Source organism: Falco rusticolus, unplaced genomic scaffold (assembly GCF_015220075.1).
Source record: "Falco rusticolus isolate bFalRus1 unplaced genomic scaffold, bFalRus1.pri scaffold_78_arrow_ctg1, whole genome shotgun sequence".
Classification (NCBI taxonomy): Eukaryota; Metazoa; Chordata; class Aves; order Falconiformes; family Falconidae; genus Falco; species Falco rusticolus.
Genome location: NW_023618243.1, coordinates 30987 through 51264, shown reverse-complemented (window position 1 = coordinate 51264; position 20278 = coordinate 30987). Strand labels below are relative to the sequence as shown.

General features: G+C 71.1%; 3 protein-coding genes across 3 annotated transcripts in view; 2 read left to right on the top strand and 1 right to left on the bottom strand.

The window, feature by feature from the left end:
* Positions 1-106: 106 nt before the first annotated feature.
* Positions 107-8565, bottom strand: ALDH16A1 (aldehyde dehydrogenase 16 family member A1). The gene is given in 20 exon segments (XM_037374902.1): positions 107-342; positions 610-732; positions 1134-1316; positions 1667-1889; positions 2079-2168; positions 2455-2519; positions 3431-3524; positions 3601-3737; positions 4138-4191; positions 4193-4237; positions 4449-4640; positions 4719-4874; positions 5106-5219; positions 5221-5294; positions 6110-6187; positions 6258-6381; positions 6383-6437; positions 7185-7305; positions 7398-7500; positions 8403-8565. Coding segments are annotated over 20 exon segments (2322 nt in total). The 5' UTR covers positions 8490-8565; the 3' UTR covers positions 107-138.
* PIH1D1 (PIH1 domain containing 1) lies at positions 8543-11412 on the top strand. Its single transcript, XM_037374903.1, is given in 12 exon segments — positions 8543-8616; positions 9150-9240; positions 9345-9408; positions 9486-9674; positions 9772-9833; positions 9918-10002; positions 10189-10282; positions 10370-10402; positions 10506-10599; positions 10986-11035; positions 11037-11133; positions 11276-11412. Coding segments are annotated over 11 exon segments (882 nt in total). The 5' UTR covers positions 8543-8616; positions 9150-9159; the 3' UTR covers positions 11309-11412.
* A 1174-nt stretch (positions 11413-12586) lies between these two features.
* The window catches only part of SLC17A7 (solute carrier family 17 member 7), an 8758-nt gene continuing 1066 nt past the window's right edge, over positions 12587-20278 (top strand). The window contains 12 exon segments of the mRNA XM_037374885.1: positions 12587-12722; positions 13499-13727; positions 14183-14301; positions 15039-15153; positions 15730-15774; positions 15776-15818; positions 16658-16744; positions 16825-16964; positions 17961-18107; positions 18203-18335; positions 19366-19476; positions 19565-19718. Coding sequence (XP_037230782.1) covers positions 12661-12722; positions 13499-13727; positions 14183-14301; positions 15039-15153; positions 15730-15774; positions 15776-15818; positions 16658-16744; positions 16825-16964; positions 17961-18107; positions 18203-18335; positions 19366-19476; positions 19565-19718 — 1385 coding nt within the window. The 5' untranslated portion in view covers positions 12587-12660.

Here is a 20278-nt window from a genome sequence, read left to right as displayed (position 1 = left end):
CCCACCCAGGAACCCTCAGCCCCCCCCCCCCCCAAGACCCCCTTCCCTCCCCCAGCCCCCCCCCCGAGACCCCCTTCCCCCCCCCAGCCCCAACGCAGGCAGAAGATGGAGGATGGGCATTTATTAGGGTCAGGGGTCTCAATTTGGGGGTGATAGGTCAGGGGTCGCCAGGGGTCTGGGGCTCAGAGCCCCCCCCCCCGGCACCCAGAGGCAGCGGGGACGGGTGCAGCGCAGCTCCAGCTCCTGCTCGGCCCCGGGGGGATGCTTCTGCCCCGGGACCCCCAGGACCCCCCCCGGGACCCACACGTGGGTGATGCCTGCGGCTGAGGCCCAGTCGGGGCCCTGGGGGGGTGGGGGAGATTTTGGGGAGGGAGTTGGGGCATGGACACCCCCATGCTGGGGACATCCCCCCCAACGCCCCCCCCAATACCCCCCCACCCCCCAGGGACCACCCCCACGCTGGGGACATCCCCCCCAATAACCCCCCACCCACAGGGACCACTCCCACGCTGGGGACACCCCCCCCCCAATAACCCTCCCAGGGCCCACCCCCCCCCCCCCATACCAGGGGTCACTGCCCCCTCCCCAGTGCCCCCCCCCATTACTCACCGCGCCCCCCCCGCAGAGCCAGAGCCCATCGGGGTGGTGTCGTGCCAGTGTCACCTCGTCACCCCCAGCCCCCCCCGGCAGCACGGTCAGGGCCCCCCCGGGGAGCCCTGCCCCAACCAGCGCCTGGGAACAAAGGGGTGTCACTGGGGGGGGAGGGGGGGGAGAGGGGGTCCATGGGGGGAGGCCCAGGGGGAATCACAGGTGGGGCCCTGGGGGGGCACCCAGGGGTGTTGGGGGGGTCGGTTCCATGGGGACTGACGGACATCGTCGGGGGAGGGGGGGGTCCTGGGGGGGTCCCAGAGCAAATGGGGACATGGGGGATCCCAGGGGTGGTCCCAGGAGCAGCATCAGGGAATTAAGGGAGGGGGATGGGGGTCCCTAGGAAAGTCAAGGGGAGTCCTGGGGGGGTCCCAGGGGGGTCCAGGGTCCCTGGGGGAGGCACACAGGGGTCCCTGGGTGGGGGTGGGGGGGGGTCACACAGGATGGAGTCACACATGGGGGGGTCTCTGGCGGGAGGTACCCACCTGCCTCAGGCGCAGGGCCGCCTCCAGGCCGCTGGGGGGCGCCACCACCACGAGGCTGTTGCCAAGTGCCAGTGCGGGGGGGAGGAGCTCCAGTGCCCGCTGCAGGGGGCGGGGCCCGCTCCAGGCCACGCCCACTACACCCAGTGGTGCCCGCGTGACCAGGGCCCGCCCCCCGGGCACCTCCTGGTGGGACAGGTTAGCAACGCCCCTCCGGGCCACCCCCCCATTCAGGCCTTTGGGCCACGCCCACCACCTTTGGGCCAAACCCTTCAGGCCATGCCCAACGCCTCAGGCCACGCCCTTTGTGCCACGCCCAGCTCTCCATGCCACACCCATCGGCTTTGCGCCATGCCCTTTGTGCCACACCCACCACCTTCAGGGCACGCCCACCGCCTCCAGGCCAACCTCTTCGTGACAAGCCCATTACCTTCAGGCCGCGCCCATCGCCTTTAGGTCGAGCCCTTCATGCCACGCCCCCCACCCCACCCTATGCCCCACCTCCCTTCAGACCACACCCATCTGACGACACCCACCTGCACGGCCCCGCCCACCAGCTCCACGTGCTCCGCCCACTGTAGCAGCGCCCTCCGCAGCCCCCGGACGCCATTGTGCCCATTGGCACCATCGTGGTCATTGTGGTCGTTGTCCTTATTGTGGCCATTGTCACCATCGTCACCATCGTCCTCCCCGGCCCCCAGCGCCGCCGCTGCCCCCCGCAGCACCTGGGCACGGGCCGCCCCCGGCAGCCGCCCCCACCTGCGAGGGGCCATGGCAGCACTGTGGACCCCCGGGTGTGGGGACCACCCCAGCACAGACCCCCCCCCAACCCGCCCCCCCATCCCCCCCCCCAACCCGCCCCCCCAACCCGTCCCCCCATCCCCCCCCCCAACCCGTCCCCATCCCCCCCCCCCAACCCCCCCCCCACCCCCCCCCCAAGTCACTCACCCCGGGGCGATGCGGCGGGCAGTGTCCACAGCGGCAGCAATGTCACCAGAGCTGGGGGGGACCAGGGCCCCCCCCGGGGTGGGGGGTGGGCTGGGGGTGGTGGGGTCAGAGGTCAAAGGTCAGAGTGCTGGGCTACTGGGGGGGATCCCTGGGCTGCTGCGGGGTGGGGGCGCTGGGCCACTGGGGGGGGAGGAGTTGGGGGGGTCTCTGGGCTGCTGCGTGGGGGTCCCTGGGCTGTTGGGGGGGGGGGGCGGAGTTGGGGGGGTCCCTGGGCTGTTGGGGGGGGGGGAGTTGGGGGGGTCTCCGGGCTGCTGCGTGGGGGTCCCTGGGCTGTTGGGGGGGAGGATCGCTGGGCCGCTGGGGGGGTCGGCCTTACCCAAGTTCCTGATCCTGGGGGGTCTCGAGGGGGTCCCAGGGGGGATGCCCGAACTCTCGCAGTGCCTGGGGGGGAGGGGCACAGCCTGTCTACTTGCAGTAGAACAGGGACTCCCCACCCCCAGGCCCCACCCCCCAGCCCCTCCACAGCCCCCCCAAACCACCCAGGACCCCCACCCCCCCAGGAAGCTCAGAGTCCCCCCAGAACCTTCCAGGACTCCCCCCTCCCTGACCCTCCCGGCCCCCCAGGACTCCCCACATCCCCCTGGGACCCTCTCAGGACCCCCCCCCCCCCAATCCCCCAACACCCGCAGGACCCTGTCTCAAAGCTCTCATGTCCCCCCATGACCCCCCATGTCCCCTCGGGACTCATCCAGACCCCACCCCCAGCCATCAGGACCCCCCCATGTCCCACCACTACCTCTCCGACCCACAGGACCCCCCCACGCCCCCTTGGAACCCACCCCTGTGCCCCTCCCTGACCTTCAGGATCCCCCCAGGACCCCTCAGAACCCACCCCTGCTCCCCCCTTGTCCCCCCAGGACTCCCCCGACCCCCAGGACCCCCAATGCCCCCTTGGGACCCTGCCCCAGAACTCCCATGTCCCCCCTGCCCCCCCCGACCCTCAGGACCACCCCCCACCCCCCCATGCCCCCTTGAAACCCACCCCCCGCCCCTCCCCAGGATCCCCCAAGCCCCTTCGGAACCCACCCCCAGCCCCCCCATGTCCCCCCAGTACAGCCCCCCCGACTCTCAGACCTTGCCCCCAAACACGCCCAGGACCCCTTGGAACCCCCCCAGGACCCCCCCCAACCCTCACCCCTGACCCCAAATGTCCCCCCAGGACAACCCCCTGGCCCCCCCCAGGCCCCCCCCCACCTCCAGTCCCCAACCCTGCCACCCCATGTTCCCCCAGGATCCCCCTGACCCACAGAACCCCCCCCCCCCCAGACCCCCCGACCCACAGGCCCCCCCACCTCCAGGCTGGCGCGGTCCCCGGCCCCCCCAGCACAGCCCCCCAGGGGGTCCAGCAGGTTGAGCGCATTGAGCCACACCAGCCCCAGAGGGAGCCTGCGGGGGTCAGGGGTCATAGGTCAGCCAAGGGCCACTGGAGGGTGTGGGGTCAAAGGTCAAGGGCAGAGGTCACCTGTCGGCCGTCTCAAGGGCAAGGGTCACATCCTGCGCCCAGATGGCGGCAGCGGCAACGTGGGGCAGCCCCAAGGCCACGGTGACGGCCTCCCCCGGGGAGCGCACAGGCAGCAGCACCAGCAGCGGCCCCAGCGCCTGGGGGGGGGAGGGGGGGCATCAGCAGGCCACTCCCCCCCCCTGCCACCACCACCACCCCCCCCGCACCCCCCCCCATGCCCTGCCCCATACCCTGCCCAACCCCTTCCATTACCTGTCCATCCCCCCTGCCCCCATCCCCTGCCCCAAACCCCCATCCTCTCGCCCATCCCCCCCTGCCCTGCCCAGCCCCCCTATAACCCTGCCCCTCCCCCCCACAATCTGCCCAACTCCCGCACCCCATCTCCTGCCCATCCCCCCTCCCTTGCCTAACACCACCCCCCACCCCACATACCCCGCCCACCCCCCCCCCCTCGTGCCCCACCCAGCCCCCATGCCCCACCCTAACCCCCCCATCACCCCCCGGCTGGTTGCCCCCCACCCCCCGCCCGGTACCCACCAGCTCTCGGAGGCAGCGCGAGGTGGGGGCGACCCCTGTGACCAGGGTGGGGGGGGTAGAAGCGCCCCCCTGGGGGCAGCGGCAGCTGCGGCTGGAAAACCTGGGGGGAGGGGCCGGGGGGAGGGGCCGGGGGTGGGTGTCCCCCAGCGGACCCCGTGTGTCCCCCAATGTCCTTGTGCCCCCCACATCCCCCCAACTCAGCCCCCCCCGTGTCTCAGCCCCCCCGTGTCCCCCTGTGCCCCCCCACTCCCTGTGCCACCCTTGTCCCCCCACCTCAGCCCCCCCGACCCCCCCCCCCATGCGCCACTCACCTCAGCCCCCTCCTCACGCGCCGCCTGCACCAGCCCCTCGGGGGGGGCAGCCGCGGGGGGCAGTGGCCCCACATCGGTGCGGGGATCCAGGGGGTCCCCCAGCCGCAGCCCCCCCAGCCGGGCCCGCAGCCGCCGCTCCAGCGCCGCCGCCACCCCCTCCTGCGCCAGCACCACGCAGCCCCCCCACGGGAACTGGGGACACAGGGGGGTCAGGGAGCACAGGGGTTGCTCCCAGCCCCCCCAACCCTTGGGGACCCCCTCCCAACTCACCAGTGCCGGGGGGGTCCCCATGCTCCCCACGATGGCAGCAGCCGCGCTGTCCAGGTCGGCTGAGTCAAGGACGATGACAATGACGCGGCCCCCCCGAGCCCCCCCAAGGCGAGGTCCCCAGCATGGGGACCCCCAGGCCACATCCTGCACTTCCTCCTGTACGGGACACACACACACAGGGACATGAGAACCCCCTGCCACTCCATATGGGGATACAGGAGCCCCCGGCCACACCCTGACAACCCCTGTGGGGACACGGAGACCACCCGCCCCCACCCTGACACCCCATGTGGGAACATGGGGAACACTGGGACCCCCCCACCCCCACCCTGACACCCCATAAGGGGACATGGGCACCCCCCAGCCCCCTCCCCCCCCGCCCCATACCTGGTGGGCGCCAAGGAAGGTGACGGCGCTGATGTGGGGGTGGGCACGGAGGGCGCGTCGCAGGCGGGGGGTCCCCGTCACCACGTTGAGCACTCCGGGGGGCAGCGCCCCCCCCCTCCCCACTCAGCTCCGCCACCAGCAGCGGCACCAGGGGGGCTTCGGGTGGGGGCAGCACCAGCACCGTGTTCCCTGCATGTGACACCCGGGGGTCCCCATCTGCCATCGGGGGGGCCCTGCCCCCCCAGACACCTGGGGGGAACCCCAGCACCTGGGGACCCAGGGGACACCCCCAAATACCTGGGTGTCCCCCTCCCCACTGGATGGGTGCCCCCCTGGATGCTAAGCTCCCGTAGGGGGACACCTGGGTTGTCCACCCCCCATCATGGGGTCCCCCCCAAACACCTGGGGCCCCCCCTCAACACCTGGGCACCCAAAGGTTCCCCCCAAATATCTGGGACCCCCCACCCACCACATGGGTTTCCCCCTGAATGCCGAGGTCCCATATGGGGACACCCGAGCTGTCCCTCCCACATCATGGGGTTTCCCACCCGCCCCCCCCCCCCCCCCCCCCCACACCTGGGTCCCATGAAAGCCAGCCCCCCCCCCCCCCCCCCCCAACACCTAGGCACCCAGGGGTCTCTGGGACCCCCCCAAACACCCGGGTTCCCCCCCCATAATGGACAGGTGCTCCCCTGAATACTGAGCTCCCATATGGGGACACCTGGGTTGTACCCCCCCCACGGTGGGGTCCCCCCCAAACACCTTCCCCCCTCATCACCTGGTCACCTAGGGGTCTCCGGGACCCCCCCAAATACCTGGGTCGTCCCCACCCCCCAATGGATGGGTGTCCCCCCAGATGCTGAGCTCCCATATGGGGACAGGAGGGCTGTGCCCTCTCCCCCACGGTGGGGTTCCCCCCCAAACACCCGAGCCCCCCCCCCCCCAGACAACACCTGGGTCCCCTCACTGCCACGTGCCCCCCCCTCCCCGGCCCCCCCCCTCACCCATGGCTAGGAGGGGTCCCAGCTTCCAGAGCAGTGCTGGCAGCGAGCAGGACCCCGACATGACGACGGCTACCACCCCTGGGGACAAAGGAAGGGGGTCAGCGGGGGCTGAGGGGGGCTCTGGGGAGGGGGGGGGGCACACACTCACCGAGGGGGGCCCAGCCCTCCAGGCCGGGGGGGCCAAGCCGAACCCACCCCGCCGGCACCCGCAGCAGCCGCAGCCCCAGCTCCAGGTCACCCCCCAGGGCCTGGGCCAGTGGCCGCCCCCCCCCCGAGAGCGGCCACGGCCCCCAGCCCTGCAGCCCCCCGCTCCAGCGCCGCTGCCAGCCTGGGGGGGAGGCACGAGGGGGGCATGGGGGGATGGGGAATGGGGAGACGGGGTTATGGGGGGATGGGGGGGACACAGGGACGGGGAGTTATGGGGGGAACATGGGGGTACAGGGTGACGAGTGTTATGGGGGGGCATGGGGGATGGGGGGACAGAGGTTACGGGGGGCGTGGGGGATGGGGGGACAGAGGTTACGGCGGGCGTGGGGGGGGATATGGGAACACGGGGTTATGGGGATGGGGGGACACGGGATTATGGGGCGGCATGGGGTGACAAGGGATTATGGGGGGGCATGACAACAGGGGGAGATGGGGGACACAGAGTGTTATGGGGAGGCACGGCAATGGCGGGACAAGGAGTTATGGGGGGGTCATGGGGACAGCGGGGGATGGGAGGACACGGGGCTATGCGGGAACATGGGGGAATGGGGAGGCACAGGGGGACACAGGGACATGGGGGGGACAGGGGATCATGGAGGGGTGAGCGTATGGGGGGGCACAGAGCGATGGTGGGGAGCAGGCACAGTAGGGGTACCGGGGACAGGGTGTGGCCTTGGGCTCACAGGAAGCTGGGGACAGCTGAGGTCATTGGGTCACAGAAGGTCACTGTGCCACGGGGGTGGACAGGTCACACGGGGTCACCGTACCACTGAATGCGGCAGGGTGGGGGAAAATAAAAGGCGGGGGGGGAGAAGGGGCATAATAAGGGGAGGGGGACCTCGCGGGGTCAGGGGTCACATGTACTCACCGCCGCAGGTGCTGCCCCCGCCGGGCCCCCCCCAGCTGCCCCCATTTTGCCGCCGCCGCTGCCTCCACGGCCGCCGCCACATCCGCCGCCTCCCCCCGCGGCACCGTCGCCAGCAGCCGCCCTGCAGGGGGCGGGGGCGGGGCAGAGGGGTATCATGATTCCTGACCCCTCCTCACCATAACCTTTGACCCCTGACCTCCCCCTCCCCCATACCTGTAGCAGCCTCCCGACATTCCAGCACTTTCCGTCCTGGTGGCTTCAGCCACATCCCAGCCACAAAGTGCCCCAGGGCCCGGCCGTGGGTCTCCAACCATGCCTGGGGGGGGGGGGGGGGGGGGGGGGGGGGGGCAGCGCCAGGGCAGCACCCCCCCACAAGCCCCCCAGCCCCTCCCCCACCGCCTTTCGGCCCACAGGGGGCGCCCAGGCGCAGCCCCGCACTTTGCCCCCGTCCCGCCCCGTGGACCCTGACCCCTGCCCGGGGGACACGGGCAGCTGCCCCCCACCGCCCCCGCTATCATCCCCCCCCCGTGACCCCCCCCAAGCCCCAAGAGCCCCCCCGTAACCCCCCCCAGCCTCATGTGTCCCCCCAGGTCACCCCCACGACACCCTGGCCCCAAGAGGCCCCCCCTCAGAGCTGCCCCGTGACAGCTCCTGGACTTAAGAGCCCCCCTCCATGAGCTCCCCAGCCCCAAGGGCGCCCCCCCAAGCCCCCCGTGACCCCTCTCGGCCTCAAGAAGTCCCCCCACTCCCCCCCCGTGACTCCCCCAGCCCCAAGAGCCCCCCCAGGCCCTCCCTGTGCCCCCCCCCCCAGCCTCATGGATCCCTCCAAGGCCCCCCCTGTGACTCCCCCAGCCCCCCTCCTGTGAACCCCCTAGCCCACTGTGGCCCCCTAGGGCCCCCCCCGTGAACCCCCACCAGCCCCAAGAGCCCCACTAGCCCCCCACCCCGTGACTCCCCCAGCCCCACGGGCCTCCCCGGTGTCCCCCAGTGCCCTCCCCCAGCCCCACTTGCTCCCTCAGGACCCCCCCACGCCCCCCCAAGAGCTCCCTGAGGCCCCCAGGACACCTCCTCACGCCCCACAGCCCCTCCTAGTGTCCCTCCATGGGACCCCCTGCCCCTCCAACCCCTCAACCTCCCCCAGGACCCCCCCCAAGACCCCTCACAGCCCCCCAGCCCCCTACATGGGCCTTCCCAGTGCCCCTCCCCAGGCCCCCTCACCTCCCCCGGCCTCCCCCCCCCGGGGCACGGCCCCTCCTCCATAGCACTGAAGATCCCCGGGACCCGGGGGGGGTCCAGCGCCGCCATCGCACCACCGAGATGACCTCCCGGGGCGGAAAGAGCGGCCCCATCGCCGCGGCGGAACCATAGAGACAGGGCCCGCCCCCGCCGCCGGAACCGGAAGTGCTGTGCGGCGGGAAGGGAGCGGCGGCCGGTAAGGGGCTGGGGGCTTCTGAGGGGTCTCGGGGGAGGCCCTGAGGAGTCTCAGGGGGTTCTTGGGTGGGTGTGAGGGGGCCCAAGGTGTTATTGGGAGGGGGGGTTGTAGGGGGCTCGAGGGAGGGCCTGAGATAGCTCTGAGGGGTCTCAAGGGGTTCTTGGGGGGTGAGGGGGCTCTGGGGGATCCCAAAGGGTTCTTGGGGGGGGGGAGGGGTCTTCGGAGGGGCAGGGGGCTGAGGGAGTTCTGAGGGGTACTAGGGGTTCTTGGGTGGGGAGGAGGGCTCTTGGGTGCGGGGGCGCTGAGGGAGCTCAAGGAGGGGCTGAGGAGCTCGGGGGGAGGGGAGTGCCCTGAGGGGTCCCAGGGGGTTCTGGAGGGCACTGAGAGGTCTCTGGGGGGGGCTGAGGGATCGGGGGGGCTGGGGGTCCCTGTGCTGCAGGGGGGCCCTGGATCGAGGGGATGCCAGGTGTGGCGGGGCCTGGGGCGGTATTGGGGGGCCCCTGCCCCCCCCATGGCCCCCCTTGCCCCCCCAGCCCTCCTGTCATGGCGGACCCGTCATTGCTGTCGGCCGAGTTGGAGGCAGAGGAGGAAGATGAAGAGACGCTGCGACGGCTCCTGCTGCAGGTAGGGGGGAACACCGGGGGAGGGCTAGGGACTGGGGGAGGGGAGGCTGTCCTGCTCCTGACCCTCCCCACCCTTCTGCCCCCCCCTCCCCCTCCCCCCCCCAGGTGACCCAGGCTGAAGAGGACACCCCCCCTGCCGCCCCCTCCCGTGCTGTCACCCCACAGCCAGGTAGGGCGGCTTGGGGAGGCTCAGGGGGACAGGGGGGATCTGGCCACCCCCTGAGCCCCCCCCCCCCTTTTTTTCAGGGCTGTGCGTGAAGACCTGGGCAGGGGGGGGCAAGGTCTTCATTAATGTGTGTCACTCGAAGGAGGTGCCCCCACCCCCCCCACTGTCCCCCCCTGGGCTCCAACGCCTCCTTCACGCCCCTCCCCCCGCTGCTGGTGCCTTCCGCATCCCCATGAGCCTGGGGGAGCCCCATGCTGAGCTGGATCGTGGTGAGAAGAGCCCCCCCTCGCCCCAAAAATACCCCTGACGCCTCCTTTTTCATGCCTCCCCACCAGTTTTTCAGTGACCCCCCCCCATTTCTGACAGGCGGCCGGGGCTGCACCGCCTATGACGTGGTGGTGAACTCAGGGTTCTTCCGCACCCTGCAGGTAAGGGGGGGGCGTGGGGGGGTCGTAGAGGGGTCGTTGGGGGGCCCTAACCCCTCGCTTTGTGTGCCCCCTCCCCCCCCCCAGGCTGACCCCCTCTACCTGGAGTTCTTCCTGACAGTGGCCATGGAGGGGCTGTCGGAGAAGTATGGGGTGGAACTGGAGCTGACTGGTGAGGGGGACTGGGGGGGCCATGGGGGGGGGGGGGGGGGCTGGGGGGGGAAGGTGAACTGGGGGGGAGTGGGGGTGGAATGTGGGGGGAACGGAAGCAGGGGACAGAATGGGGGCTGGGAGGGGGGTTTGGGGTGTGTGGGGGGGTCTCGCACCCCTGTGACCTGCCCTGCTTCCCCCCCGGCAGGCTGGCGCGTGCTGCAGAACCGCAAGTTCATGGGCTCCATCTCGGCCCAGAACATCCGGGCGCGACCCCGCCCCCACATCCAGGAGCTGGAGGGGTGAGTGAGGGTCGACCCCCCCTCCGGTGTCCCCCCGCCCCCTCCCCCCAGTGTCCCCTCCCAGCTCTGACCTGCTTCTTCCTACAGCCCCCCCCCAGAGGAGCCACTGCTGCCCCCCGGGTAAGAGCTGTGGGCCCTAGTGAGGATGGGGTCCCTCTGCACTGCCCAGGGGTCCCCCCTCCTCCCCCAAGGGTACCCCCCGCCTGACCTCTGCCCCCCCCAGCAGCCCCCCAAAGCCCCCCCAGTTCGTGGTAGTGGCTGAACCCTCGGCCCAGCATCCGCAAGTGCTGCAGGCACGCGTCCTCCTGCCCCATGCTGTGAGTTGGGGGGGGAAGGGGGCTGGGGAGGGGTCCTGGGGGGCAGGGGAGGAACTCGGGGGGTTCTGGGGGGTTGGTGAGGAACTGGGGGAGTCCTGTGGGGCTGGGGGGGGGTGAGGGGCAGTGGGGGGTTATGTACGATTGGGGGGGTCCTGAGGGGGTGGGGTGGGTCAGTGGGGGGGTCCTGGAGGGGCGGGGGCAGTGGGGAGGTCCTGGGGGGGGCAGTGGGGAGGTGGGGGGGGTAGTGAGGGGTCATGTGTGACTTGGGGGGGTATGTGGGGGGGTGGGGGGGGCAGTGGGTGGGGGCTGGGAGGGTCCCTGTAAAAGTTGGAGGGGAGTTGGGGGTGGGACTGTCTGACCCCCCCAACCTCTGCCCCCTGCCCCAGGTTGGGGCGGGGTCACTGTGGCTGGGGCTGAGCGAGGAGCGGCTGGTGCTGGGGGGGGTGGGGGGCGGCCCCCCCCCTCCTGCAGCTGGGGCTGCCCCTCCCCCCCGACCCCGCCCGCTGCCACGCCTGCTTCCACCGCCGCACCAAGGTAATGGTCACCATGGCAACTGCCCGCCCCTCCCCTTGAGCCCCCGCTAAATCCCCCTCCTTTCCCCCCCCCTCCCCTCAAGCCCCTCTTCTCAGGAGGCCCCACCCTTAGCTGATCTGTGACCTTTGATCTCTTCTCGTAGGTCCTCACTGTCACCATGCCCCTGCGGGTGTGATGGGGGGGGGGGGAGGGGCTGCCCCCCGCTTCCCCCCTGCTGCTGTCCCCCTTCCCACTGTGATTTTTGTACAGAAACCGGTAATAAATGACCGAGCGTGTACATGCATGTGCGCTGGGCCTGGGTGTCCGTCCCATCCCCCCCCCACCCAAGACCCCCGGCTGGCCCCCTCCTGGAGACCCCTGGGTCATCCCCACCCCAGGAACCCTGGGTTTCCCCCCATACCCTGTCCCCAAGACCCCTGGGTGCCCCTCCCCCATCCCTGAGACCCCTGGGTGGCACCCCCCTCCCCCTGTCCCTAAGACCCTCGGGTGCCCCCGCACCCCTTTCCCCCCTGAGACCCGTGGGTCATCCAGCCCCAGGACCCCTGAGTCACACAGACACACGCCCTCCTAGAGACTCCCCAGGTCCCATGTCACTTTCCCCCTCTCCCCAAAGACCCCTGGATGCCCTTCCCCCTCCTCCACAGAGACACCCCCTCCCGGGTGCCCCCTCCCCCCCAAGACCCCTGGGTGCCCCCACACACACACTCCCAGAGACCCCTGGGTCATCCTCATCCCTGAGACCCCCAGGTGCCCCCCCCACCCCCTCCCTGAGACCCCTGGGTGCCCCTGTCCCGGAGACCTCCTGGTGGCCCCCTACCCCCCAAGACCACTGAGTCTCATGTCCCATTTCCCCTCCCAAGAGACCCCCGGGTGCCCTCCCCCCTTCCCCAGAGAACCCCAGGTGCCTCCCCCACCTTGAAGACCCCTGGGTCCCATCCCAACTGCCCAAAGACCCCTGGGTGCCTTCCCCCCGCCCCCGAGAGACAGCTGGGTGCCCCCCTGGGTGTAGTGTGTCTGTCCCCCCCAGAGACCCCTGAGTGTCCCCCAGAGATCCCCCACCCCCAGAGACCCCTGGGTGTCATCCCCATTGTCCCCACCCCCAGAGACCCCTGGATGTCCCCTGGGCCCCCCACCCCACCCCCAGAGACTCCTAGGTGCCCGCCTCTTTCCCCAGAGACCCCCAGGTGCCCCCCCCGCCACCCCACCCCCCCAATACAATTGTGCCTCCTACTGGCCCACGCCGGCCACGCAGCCTGCCCTTCCCTGCCCACCCCTTCCCCACCCGGCGGGGGGGCTCTGCCCACGCGGGGGGGATTTAGTGCTGAGCCGCCAGTGGGGGGGGGGCGGGGGGGGACTCCCAGAGAACCCCGGGCCTCCAGGAGGAGGAAGAGCCAGGATCCAGGCGTTGCCAGCCCGGAGGTGTTGGGGGGAGGGGGGGGGGACCCCAGGTGTCGGGGGGGGGGGGGGGGACACCGTGGGGTGGGGGGGCGCAGGACCCCCCCCAGGAGCATGGAGCCCTGAGCCGCCATGCAGTTCAACCGGGAGGAGTTCAGGCGGCAGGTGGGGGCTGGGCTGGGCCGCCTGCACCGGTAAGTGGGGACCCCGGGGGGGGACGCAGACCCCACAGACCCGGGGGGGTTCCTGGGGGGGGTCCCCACCGTGTAGGACCAGCCCCTTGGGGTTTTCATGGGGGTTGGGGCTGGACCTGGGGTCTTTATGGGCTCCCCTCTTTTTTTCTGGGGGGGAGGGAGTTCGTGCGCTGCACACACGCGTGTGCAAGCGTGTCCGTGTGCCCCCCCAGCTGCCCCTAATCCCCCCCGGCTTATGTAAGTGGGAGCGTGTCCAGGGACACACGTGGGGGGTGGGCAAGGGGGGCTTTCACACGCGTGTGCCCCCAGCTGGGCACCCTTCCCCCGTGTCACACGCGTGTGTCCGCGTGTGTGCCCCCCCTCCCCCCCCCCCGGGGCTCAGACAGGGGATTTAGATGTGCAGTAATCTGCTGCCACGGCGGGGGGGGACAGGGGGAGCTGGGGACATGGAGGGGGGGAGTGACAGCAGGGTGTGTGTGGGGACACCGGGAATGGGGGGGGGTGGGGGGTGCAGGGAGCTTGGCGGGGGGGGTGTCAGTGACACCAGGGGGGATTGGGGGAGCATGGGGATGGGGGGGGGAGGGCAGTGACAACAGGGGAATGTGGGGACATCAGGGATGGGGGAAGGGAGGTGCAGGGAGCTGGGGGATGACACCGGGGGGATGGGGAAGGGGCAGTGACACCAAGGGGGATGTGGGGACGCCAGGGTTGGGGGGGGTGTCAAGTGTTAGGGTGCCCCCCCCCCCCCAAGGTGTGACGCTCCCCCATCCCCGCAGGGCCCTTGAGCGGCGGCAGGCGGATGCGGAGGGGCTGGAGCTGGGCCCCGGGGGGGACCCCGGGGGGGGCTCTACCCCGCGCCCCCCCGTGCTGGACTGCACGTGCTGCGGGCTGCCGCGGCGGTACGGGATCGCAGTGCTGTGCGCCATCGGCTTCTGCATCAGCTTCGGCATCCGCTGCAACCTGGGGGTGGCCGTCGTCAGCATGGTCAACGGGGCGCACGGGCAGGTGGGGGAGGGGCGGGGGGGGCAGGGGGGGCTGGAGGTCAATGGGGAACGCGGGCAGGTGAGGGAGGGGAGGTGGGGGAGAGGGGGGCGTAGGGGGGTTGGGGGGCTGGGGGTCAATGGGGCACCCGAGCAGGTTGGGGACGGGTGGGGGGCAATGGGGGGCTGGGAATCAATGGGGCACCCAGGCAGGTGGGGGGAGGGGCTATGGGGGGCTGGGGAGGGGCTGGGGGTCAACAGGACACCTGGGCTTGTGAGGGGAGGGGCGGGGGGCAGGCGGGGGACAATGAGGGGGTGGGGGCAATGGGGGGCACGGGGGGGGTCAATGGGGGAGGTCAGTGGGCACAGGCGGGAAGGGGGGGTGTGTGCAGGGGAGTTGAGGGGCCCTGGGGGGGCAGTTCAGGGGGTCTCTGTGGGGGTTCCTGACCGAGGGCCAAGGTGACCCCCGTCCCCTCCCAGCGTGCCCAGTTCAACTGGGACCCCGAGACAGTGGGGATGATCCACGGCTCTTTCTTCTGGGGGTACATCGTCACCCAGATCCCGGGGGGCTTCATCGCCCAGAAGTTCGCGGCCAACAGGTTGGGGGGGGGGGGGGGCACGGGAGGGGGGCACAGAGGGGCTGGGGCAGGGGGGGTGGTGCTGGGGGGCGGCATTGGGGGACAGGGGGTCTTTGGGGCGCATAGGGGTGGCACAGTGGGGCAGAGGGTCACTGGAGGCACTGGGGGGCCATGGGGGATGGGGGCATGGGTGGGCACTGGGGGGCATGAGCGGGTAACTGGGGGGCAGGGGGGCACTGGGGAGTATGTGAGGGGGGCACAGGGGCATAGGGGGTGCCACAGGGGGGTGGGGGCACTTGGGGGGGCCATGGGGGGGAGCACTGGGGGGTGGGGAGGCACTGATGGGGGTGGGGGGTCATTAGGGGGCACTGGGGACTGGCGGGGGGGGGGGGCACTCACACACCTTGTTCTGCTCGTGTCCCATCCCCCACCCCTGCCCCCTACATCCCCCATCCTACGGCCCCTCCCCGTGTCACACCCCTTATGCCCCTCCCACACACGCTCCTCCCACCATGACCCCATCACAACCCTCCCCCACGCCCCCTCCCCCCACCCCCTTACCCCTGCACGCCCCTCCCACGCCCCCCTCACCCCACACCCACGACCCCTCCCACGCCCCCTTCCCACTGAACACCTCTCCCACGCCCCTCCCCCCACAACCACGCCCCCTCCCCACTGCACACCCCTCCCACACCCCTCCCCCCATGCCCTTTCCCATGTCCCCTCCCTCCACCCACGCCCCGCCCCTCCCCCCGCAGGGTGTTCGGCCTGGCCATCGTCTCCACATCGCTGCTGAACATGCTGATCCCGGCGGCCGCGCGCACCCACGTGGGCTGCGTCATCACCGTGCGCGTGCTGCAGGGGCTGGTGGAGGTGGGCGGGGCCTAAGGGAGGCGGGGCCTGGGCTCCCTTCTCCCTGTAGTGGGCGGGGCCCAAAGGAGTCCCCTCCCCCGCGGGTGGGCGGGGCCTAAGGGGGTCCCTCCCCCCCTCCCCCGCGGGTGGGCGGGGCCTAAGGGGGTCCCTTCCCCCCTCCCCCGCGGGTGGGCGGGGCCTAAGGGGGTCCCTTCCCCCCCTCCCCCGCGGGTGGGCGGGGCCTAAGGGGGTCCCTTCCCCCCCCTCCCCCGCGGGTGGGCGGGGCCTAAGGGGGTCCCTTCCCCCCCCTCCCCCGCGGGTGGGCGGGACCTAAGGGGGTCCCTTCCCCCCCCTCCCCCGCGGGTGGGCGGGACCTAAGGGGGTCCCTTCCCCCCCCTCCCCCGCGGGTGGGCGGGACCTAAGGGGGTCCCTTCCCCCTCCTCCCCCGCGGGTGGGCGGGACCTAAGGGGGTCCCTTCCCCCTCCTCCCCCGCGGGTGGGCGGGGCCTGGGGGATTCTCCCCGCGGGTGGGGCAGGGCTTGGGCGGTGTCCCCTGCTGGGGAGTGGGGCTGGGTGTGACCTGCCCCGCCCCGCCCAGGGCGTGACCTACCCGGCTTGTCACGGGATCTGGAGCAAGTGGGCCCCCCCCCCTGGAGCGGAGCCGCCTGGCCACCACGGCCTTCTGTGGTGCGGGGGAGGGGCGGCGGGGGAGGGCCCGGGGGGGCCCCATGGTGGGGGGGGGGGGGGCTGGTGTTTTTGGGTCCCTGTGGGTTGGGGGGGTGCCCTGGCGCTGGGATACCCGTGGGGTGGGTGGGGGAGGGGGTCCCTGCAGGCGTGGGTTTGTCATTTGGGGGGGGGCGGGGTGGAGCAAATCTCTATGGGGTGGGGTGGTCCCTGGTGCTAGGATACCCACAGGGTGAGGAGGGAGATGGGGTCCCTGCAGGGTCAGGGGGGTGGGGGGTTTCCCTGTGGTTGGGGCAGGTTTTGGGGGGTGCCAGGGTGGAGGAGGTCTCCATGGGGTGGGGGGTCTCCGATGCTGGGATACCCATCGGGTGAGGAGGGGGAGGGGATCCTTGTGGGGGGGTTGCCTGTGGGGTGGGAAGATCTCCATAGTGCAGGAGGTCTGGGGTGTCCCATGTCCCTGGGGTGGGGTGTCCCATATCGTTGGGGGGGGTGGGGGCAGTGTCCCTGTGGGGTGTGGGGCTCCCAGGATGCCCATGGGGGTGGGGGCTCCAGGATGCCCGGCTCCCGAGGAAGGGGGGGGGGTTGTCCCATGTCCCTGGGGGAGAGGAGTGTCCCCTGTCCCTGGGAGGTCCCTGTGGGGTGGGGGTTGGGCAGGGGCTCCCTGTGGGGTGTGGGGGTGTCCCTGGGGCTGGTGGGCGGGGACCGCATGTGGGGGGAGGGGTTCCCAGGATGCCCATGGGAGTGGGGGCTCCGGGATGCCAAGCTCCCTGTGGGGTGTGAGGGGGTCCCATGTCCCGGGGGGGGAGTCCCTGATGTGACACACACACACCCCCTTGGCACAGGCTCCTACGCAGGGGCGGTGGTGGCCATGCCCTTGGCCGGGCTCCTGGTGCAGTACACGGGCTGGAGCTCCGTCTTCTACGTCTATGGTGAGACACACAAACACACACACCCCCCTCTCCCCTCCCCAGGGTCTGACACCACCCTGACCCCCGCCCCTCCCCCCCAGGTAGTTTTGGGGTGTGCTGGTACTTGTTCTGGGTGCTGGTGTCCTACGAGAGCCCAGCCCAGCACCCCACCATCTCCCCCGAGGAGCGCAAGTACATCGAGGAGAGCATCGGCGAGAGCGTGGGCAGCAACCCCCTGCTGGTGGGTGGGGTCAGGGGTCAAAGGTCAGGGGGCATGGCCAGGGGGTGGTGGTGTTTGGGGGGGCGTCCTGGGGTGGTTTAGGGCTGAGGGGGGGGGTGGGCAGGGTAGGGTGCTGGGTGTCATTGGGGGTGGGGTCAAGAGGCAGGGCAGGGTCATGTGAGGTCAGGGTGCTGGGGGTCACTGGGGTGGGGTCAAGGGTCAGGGTAGGATCATGTGGGGTCAGGGTGCACCAGGGTCAAGGGTCAGGGTGGGGTCATTTGGGGTCAGGGTGCTGTGGGTCACTGGCAGCGGGGTCAGGGGTCAGAAAAGGACCATGTGGGGTCAGGGGTCAGAGCCGGGTCTCCTGGGGTCAAGGACACTGTGGGGCACTGCTAGCAGGGTCAGAGGTCAGCTGTGGTGTCAAGGGTCAGGCCACTCCTGTGGGCTGCAGGGTCAAACTGGGGTCAGGAGTAGGGTCAGGCTAAAGGTCAGAGCAGGGTCATGAGGGGTCAAGGTGCTGCAGGTCATGTGCAGCAGGGTCAGAGCAGGGTCACCTGAGGTCAGAGCACTATGTGTCCCTGGGAGCGGGGTCTGGGCTCAGAGCAGGGTCATCTGAGGTCAGGGTGCTGCAGGTCACCCCCAGCGGGGTCAGGGCAGGGTCACATGAGGTCACGGCACTGCGGGTCACTGCCAGCGGGGTCAGGGCAGGGTCACATGAGGTCAGGGCACTGCGGGGCACTGCCAACGGGGTCAGGGCAGGGTCACACGGGGTCAGGGCACTGCGGGGCACTGCCAGCGGGGTCAGGGCAGGGTCGCACGGGGTCAGGGCACTGCGGGGCACTGCCAGCGGGGTCAGGCCATTCCTACGGGCTAGAGAGTTAAACTGGGGTCAGGGGTCAGACACAGGTCAGAGGTCAGCAGCAGGTCAGGGCTCCCCTTTCCTCCCCCAACCCCGGAGGGCCAGAGCCGGGGTACCAGCGGGGGTCGGGGGGGTGACCGGCCGCCCCTCCCCGACAGCTGGCCACCCCCTGGCGCCACTTCTTCACCTCCATGCCCGTCTACGCCATCATCGTGGCCAACTTCTGCCGCAGCTGGACCTTCTACCTGCTGCTCATCAGCCAGCCCGCCTACTTTGAGGAGGTCTTCGGCTTTGAAATCAGCAAGGTAGGACACCCCCCCACCCTACCCACAACGGGACACCACCACCCCCGGACCACCCTGGGGGGTCCCAGGGCTGATGTCCCCCCTCCCCCCCCCAGGTGGGGCTGCTGTCGGCGCTGCCCCACCTGGTGATGACGATTGTGGTGCCCATCGGGGGCCAAATCGCCGATTTCTTGCGCTCCCGGGGGCTGATGTCGACCACCAACGTCCGCAAGATGATGAACTGCGGGGGTGAGGGAGGGGGGATGCATGGGGAGGGAAGGAAAGGGGGGATGGGGAGGCATGGGGGGGAAGGGAGGGGTGGATGGGGGGTGGGGAGGGAGGGGAGGGGGGGATGGGGAGGCATGGGGAGGGAAGGGGGATGGGGGGTGGGGAGGGAGTCAGTGGGGGTGGGGGGCGTGGGGAGGGAAGGGACGGGGTGGGGGGGACATGGAGAGGGAAGGGAGGGGGGGTGGGGGGAGTGTGTGTGGGGATTAGGGGGGCTGCTGAGGGGGTGGGGAGGGAGGGGAGGCGGAGGGTGGGCGGGCAGGTGGGGATGGGGAGGCACGGGGAGTGGGGGGGCATGGGGAGGGAAGGGATGGCGAGGGGGGGGATGGGGGGGTGAGTGGGGGGATGGGGAGGCGTGGGGGGCATGGGGAGGGGGAATGGGGGGCTGGGGGGAGCAGGGGGAGCGGGAGGAGTATGGGGAGGTGGGGGGATGGGGAGGGAAGGGGGGATGGGGGGGGTGTGGGGGACACTGAGGGGATGGGGGAGCTGCCAAGGGGGTGGGGGGAGTGGGGGGGGGCGGGAGGAGGAGGGGGCAGGGAAGGGGGGGGACAAGGGGGGGACACGGGGGGGGGACGTGGGCCACACAGGGGACAATGGGGGGCACTGATGAGATAAGGGGGGACACCATAGAGATAGGCGGTGCACCTAGTGGGGACAGAGGGACACGATGGGGGGGGGAGGGGGGGGAGGGATGGGAGTGGGGGATGGAGGGGCTCCTGAGGGGAATGGGGGGGCAGGGGGGCATGGGGGGATGGGGGTGGGTACAGGGGGGCACACCGAGGGGACACACTGAGGGGATGTGGGGGGACACACATAGTGGAGGGAACACTAAGGGGGCATGGGGGGCACAGGCCATTCTGGGGAGGACGCCACCCAGGCAATCAGGGGCTGTTGTGTGTCCCTGGGGGCTGATATGGGGGGGGTGTGTGTGTCTGGCATGTCCCCAGCCATGGGTGACCCCCCTCCCTCCCCCCGCATTGCTTCCCCCCCCCAGGTTTCGGGATGGAGGCAACGCTGCTGCTGGTGGTGGGCTACTCACGGTCCCGCGCAGTCGCCATTTCCTTCCTTGTCCTGGCCGTGGGCTTCAGTGGCTTCGCCATCTCCGGTGGGGACAGGGAATGGGGGGGTGGGGGGTGACACCACCCGGGAGACACACACCACCCTGCCCATCCCCCCCCATCCCCCCCCCCCAGGGTTCAATGTCAACCATCTGGACATCGCCCCCCGCTACGCCAGCGTGCTGATGGGGCTCTCCAACGGCGTGGGGACGCTCTCAGGGATGGTGTGTCCCCTCATCGTGGGAGCCCTCACGCGCCACAAGGTGGGGGGGCGACCGGGGGGGCGGGGGTGGGGCAGCAGAGCTGGGGGGCGAGGGGACCAGGTGGGGTGGAAGGGATTTGAGGGGGGCATTAGGACCCGGGGGGGACAATGGGTCTGTAGGCAGGTCAGTAGGACCCAGGAGAGGAATGGGGGCTTGGGGTGTAATGGGGACCCTTGGGGGGCTATTGGGGGGGGCGGGCACTAGGACCTGGGGGGCCAAGGGGGGGGGGGGAGCAGGGCTAGGGGTTGAGGGGACCCTGGGGGGTAGAAGGGATCTGAGGGGGGCACTAGGACCCAGGGGGCGAATGGGGGCTTGGGGTGTAATGGGGACCCTTGGGGGGCTATGGCGGGGAGTCGGGGGGTGGGCACTGGGACCTGGGGAGGGCAATGGGATCTGGAGGGGCAACGGGACCTAGGGAGGGGGTGTCAATGGGTGGAGGGGAGACACTAGGACCTGGGGGGGGGCAATGGGGCATAGAGGGGGTACTAGAGTGGCACTAGTGAGGGGGGGGCTTTGGGGGTGGCACTAGGAGACTGAGGCAGGGGTGGGGAGGGGGCAGCGAGTCCCTGCTGCCTGGGGAGGGGGG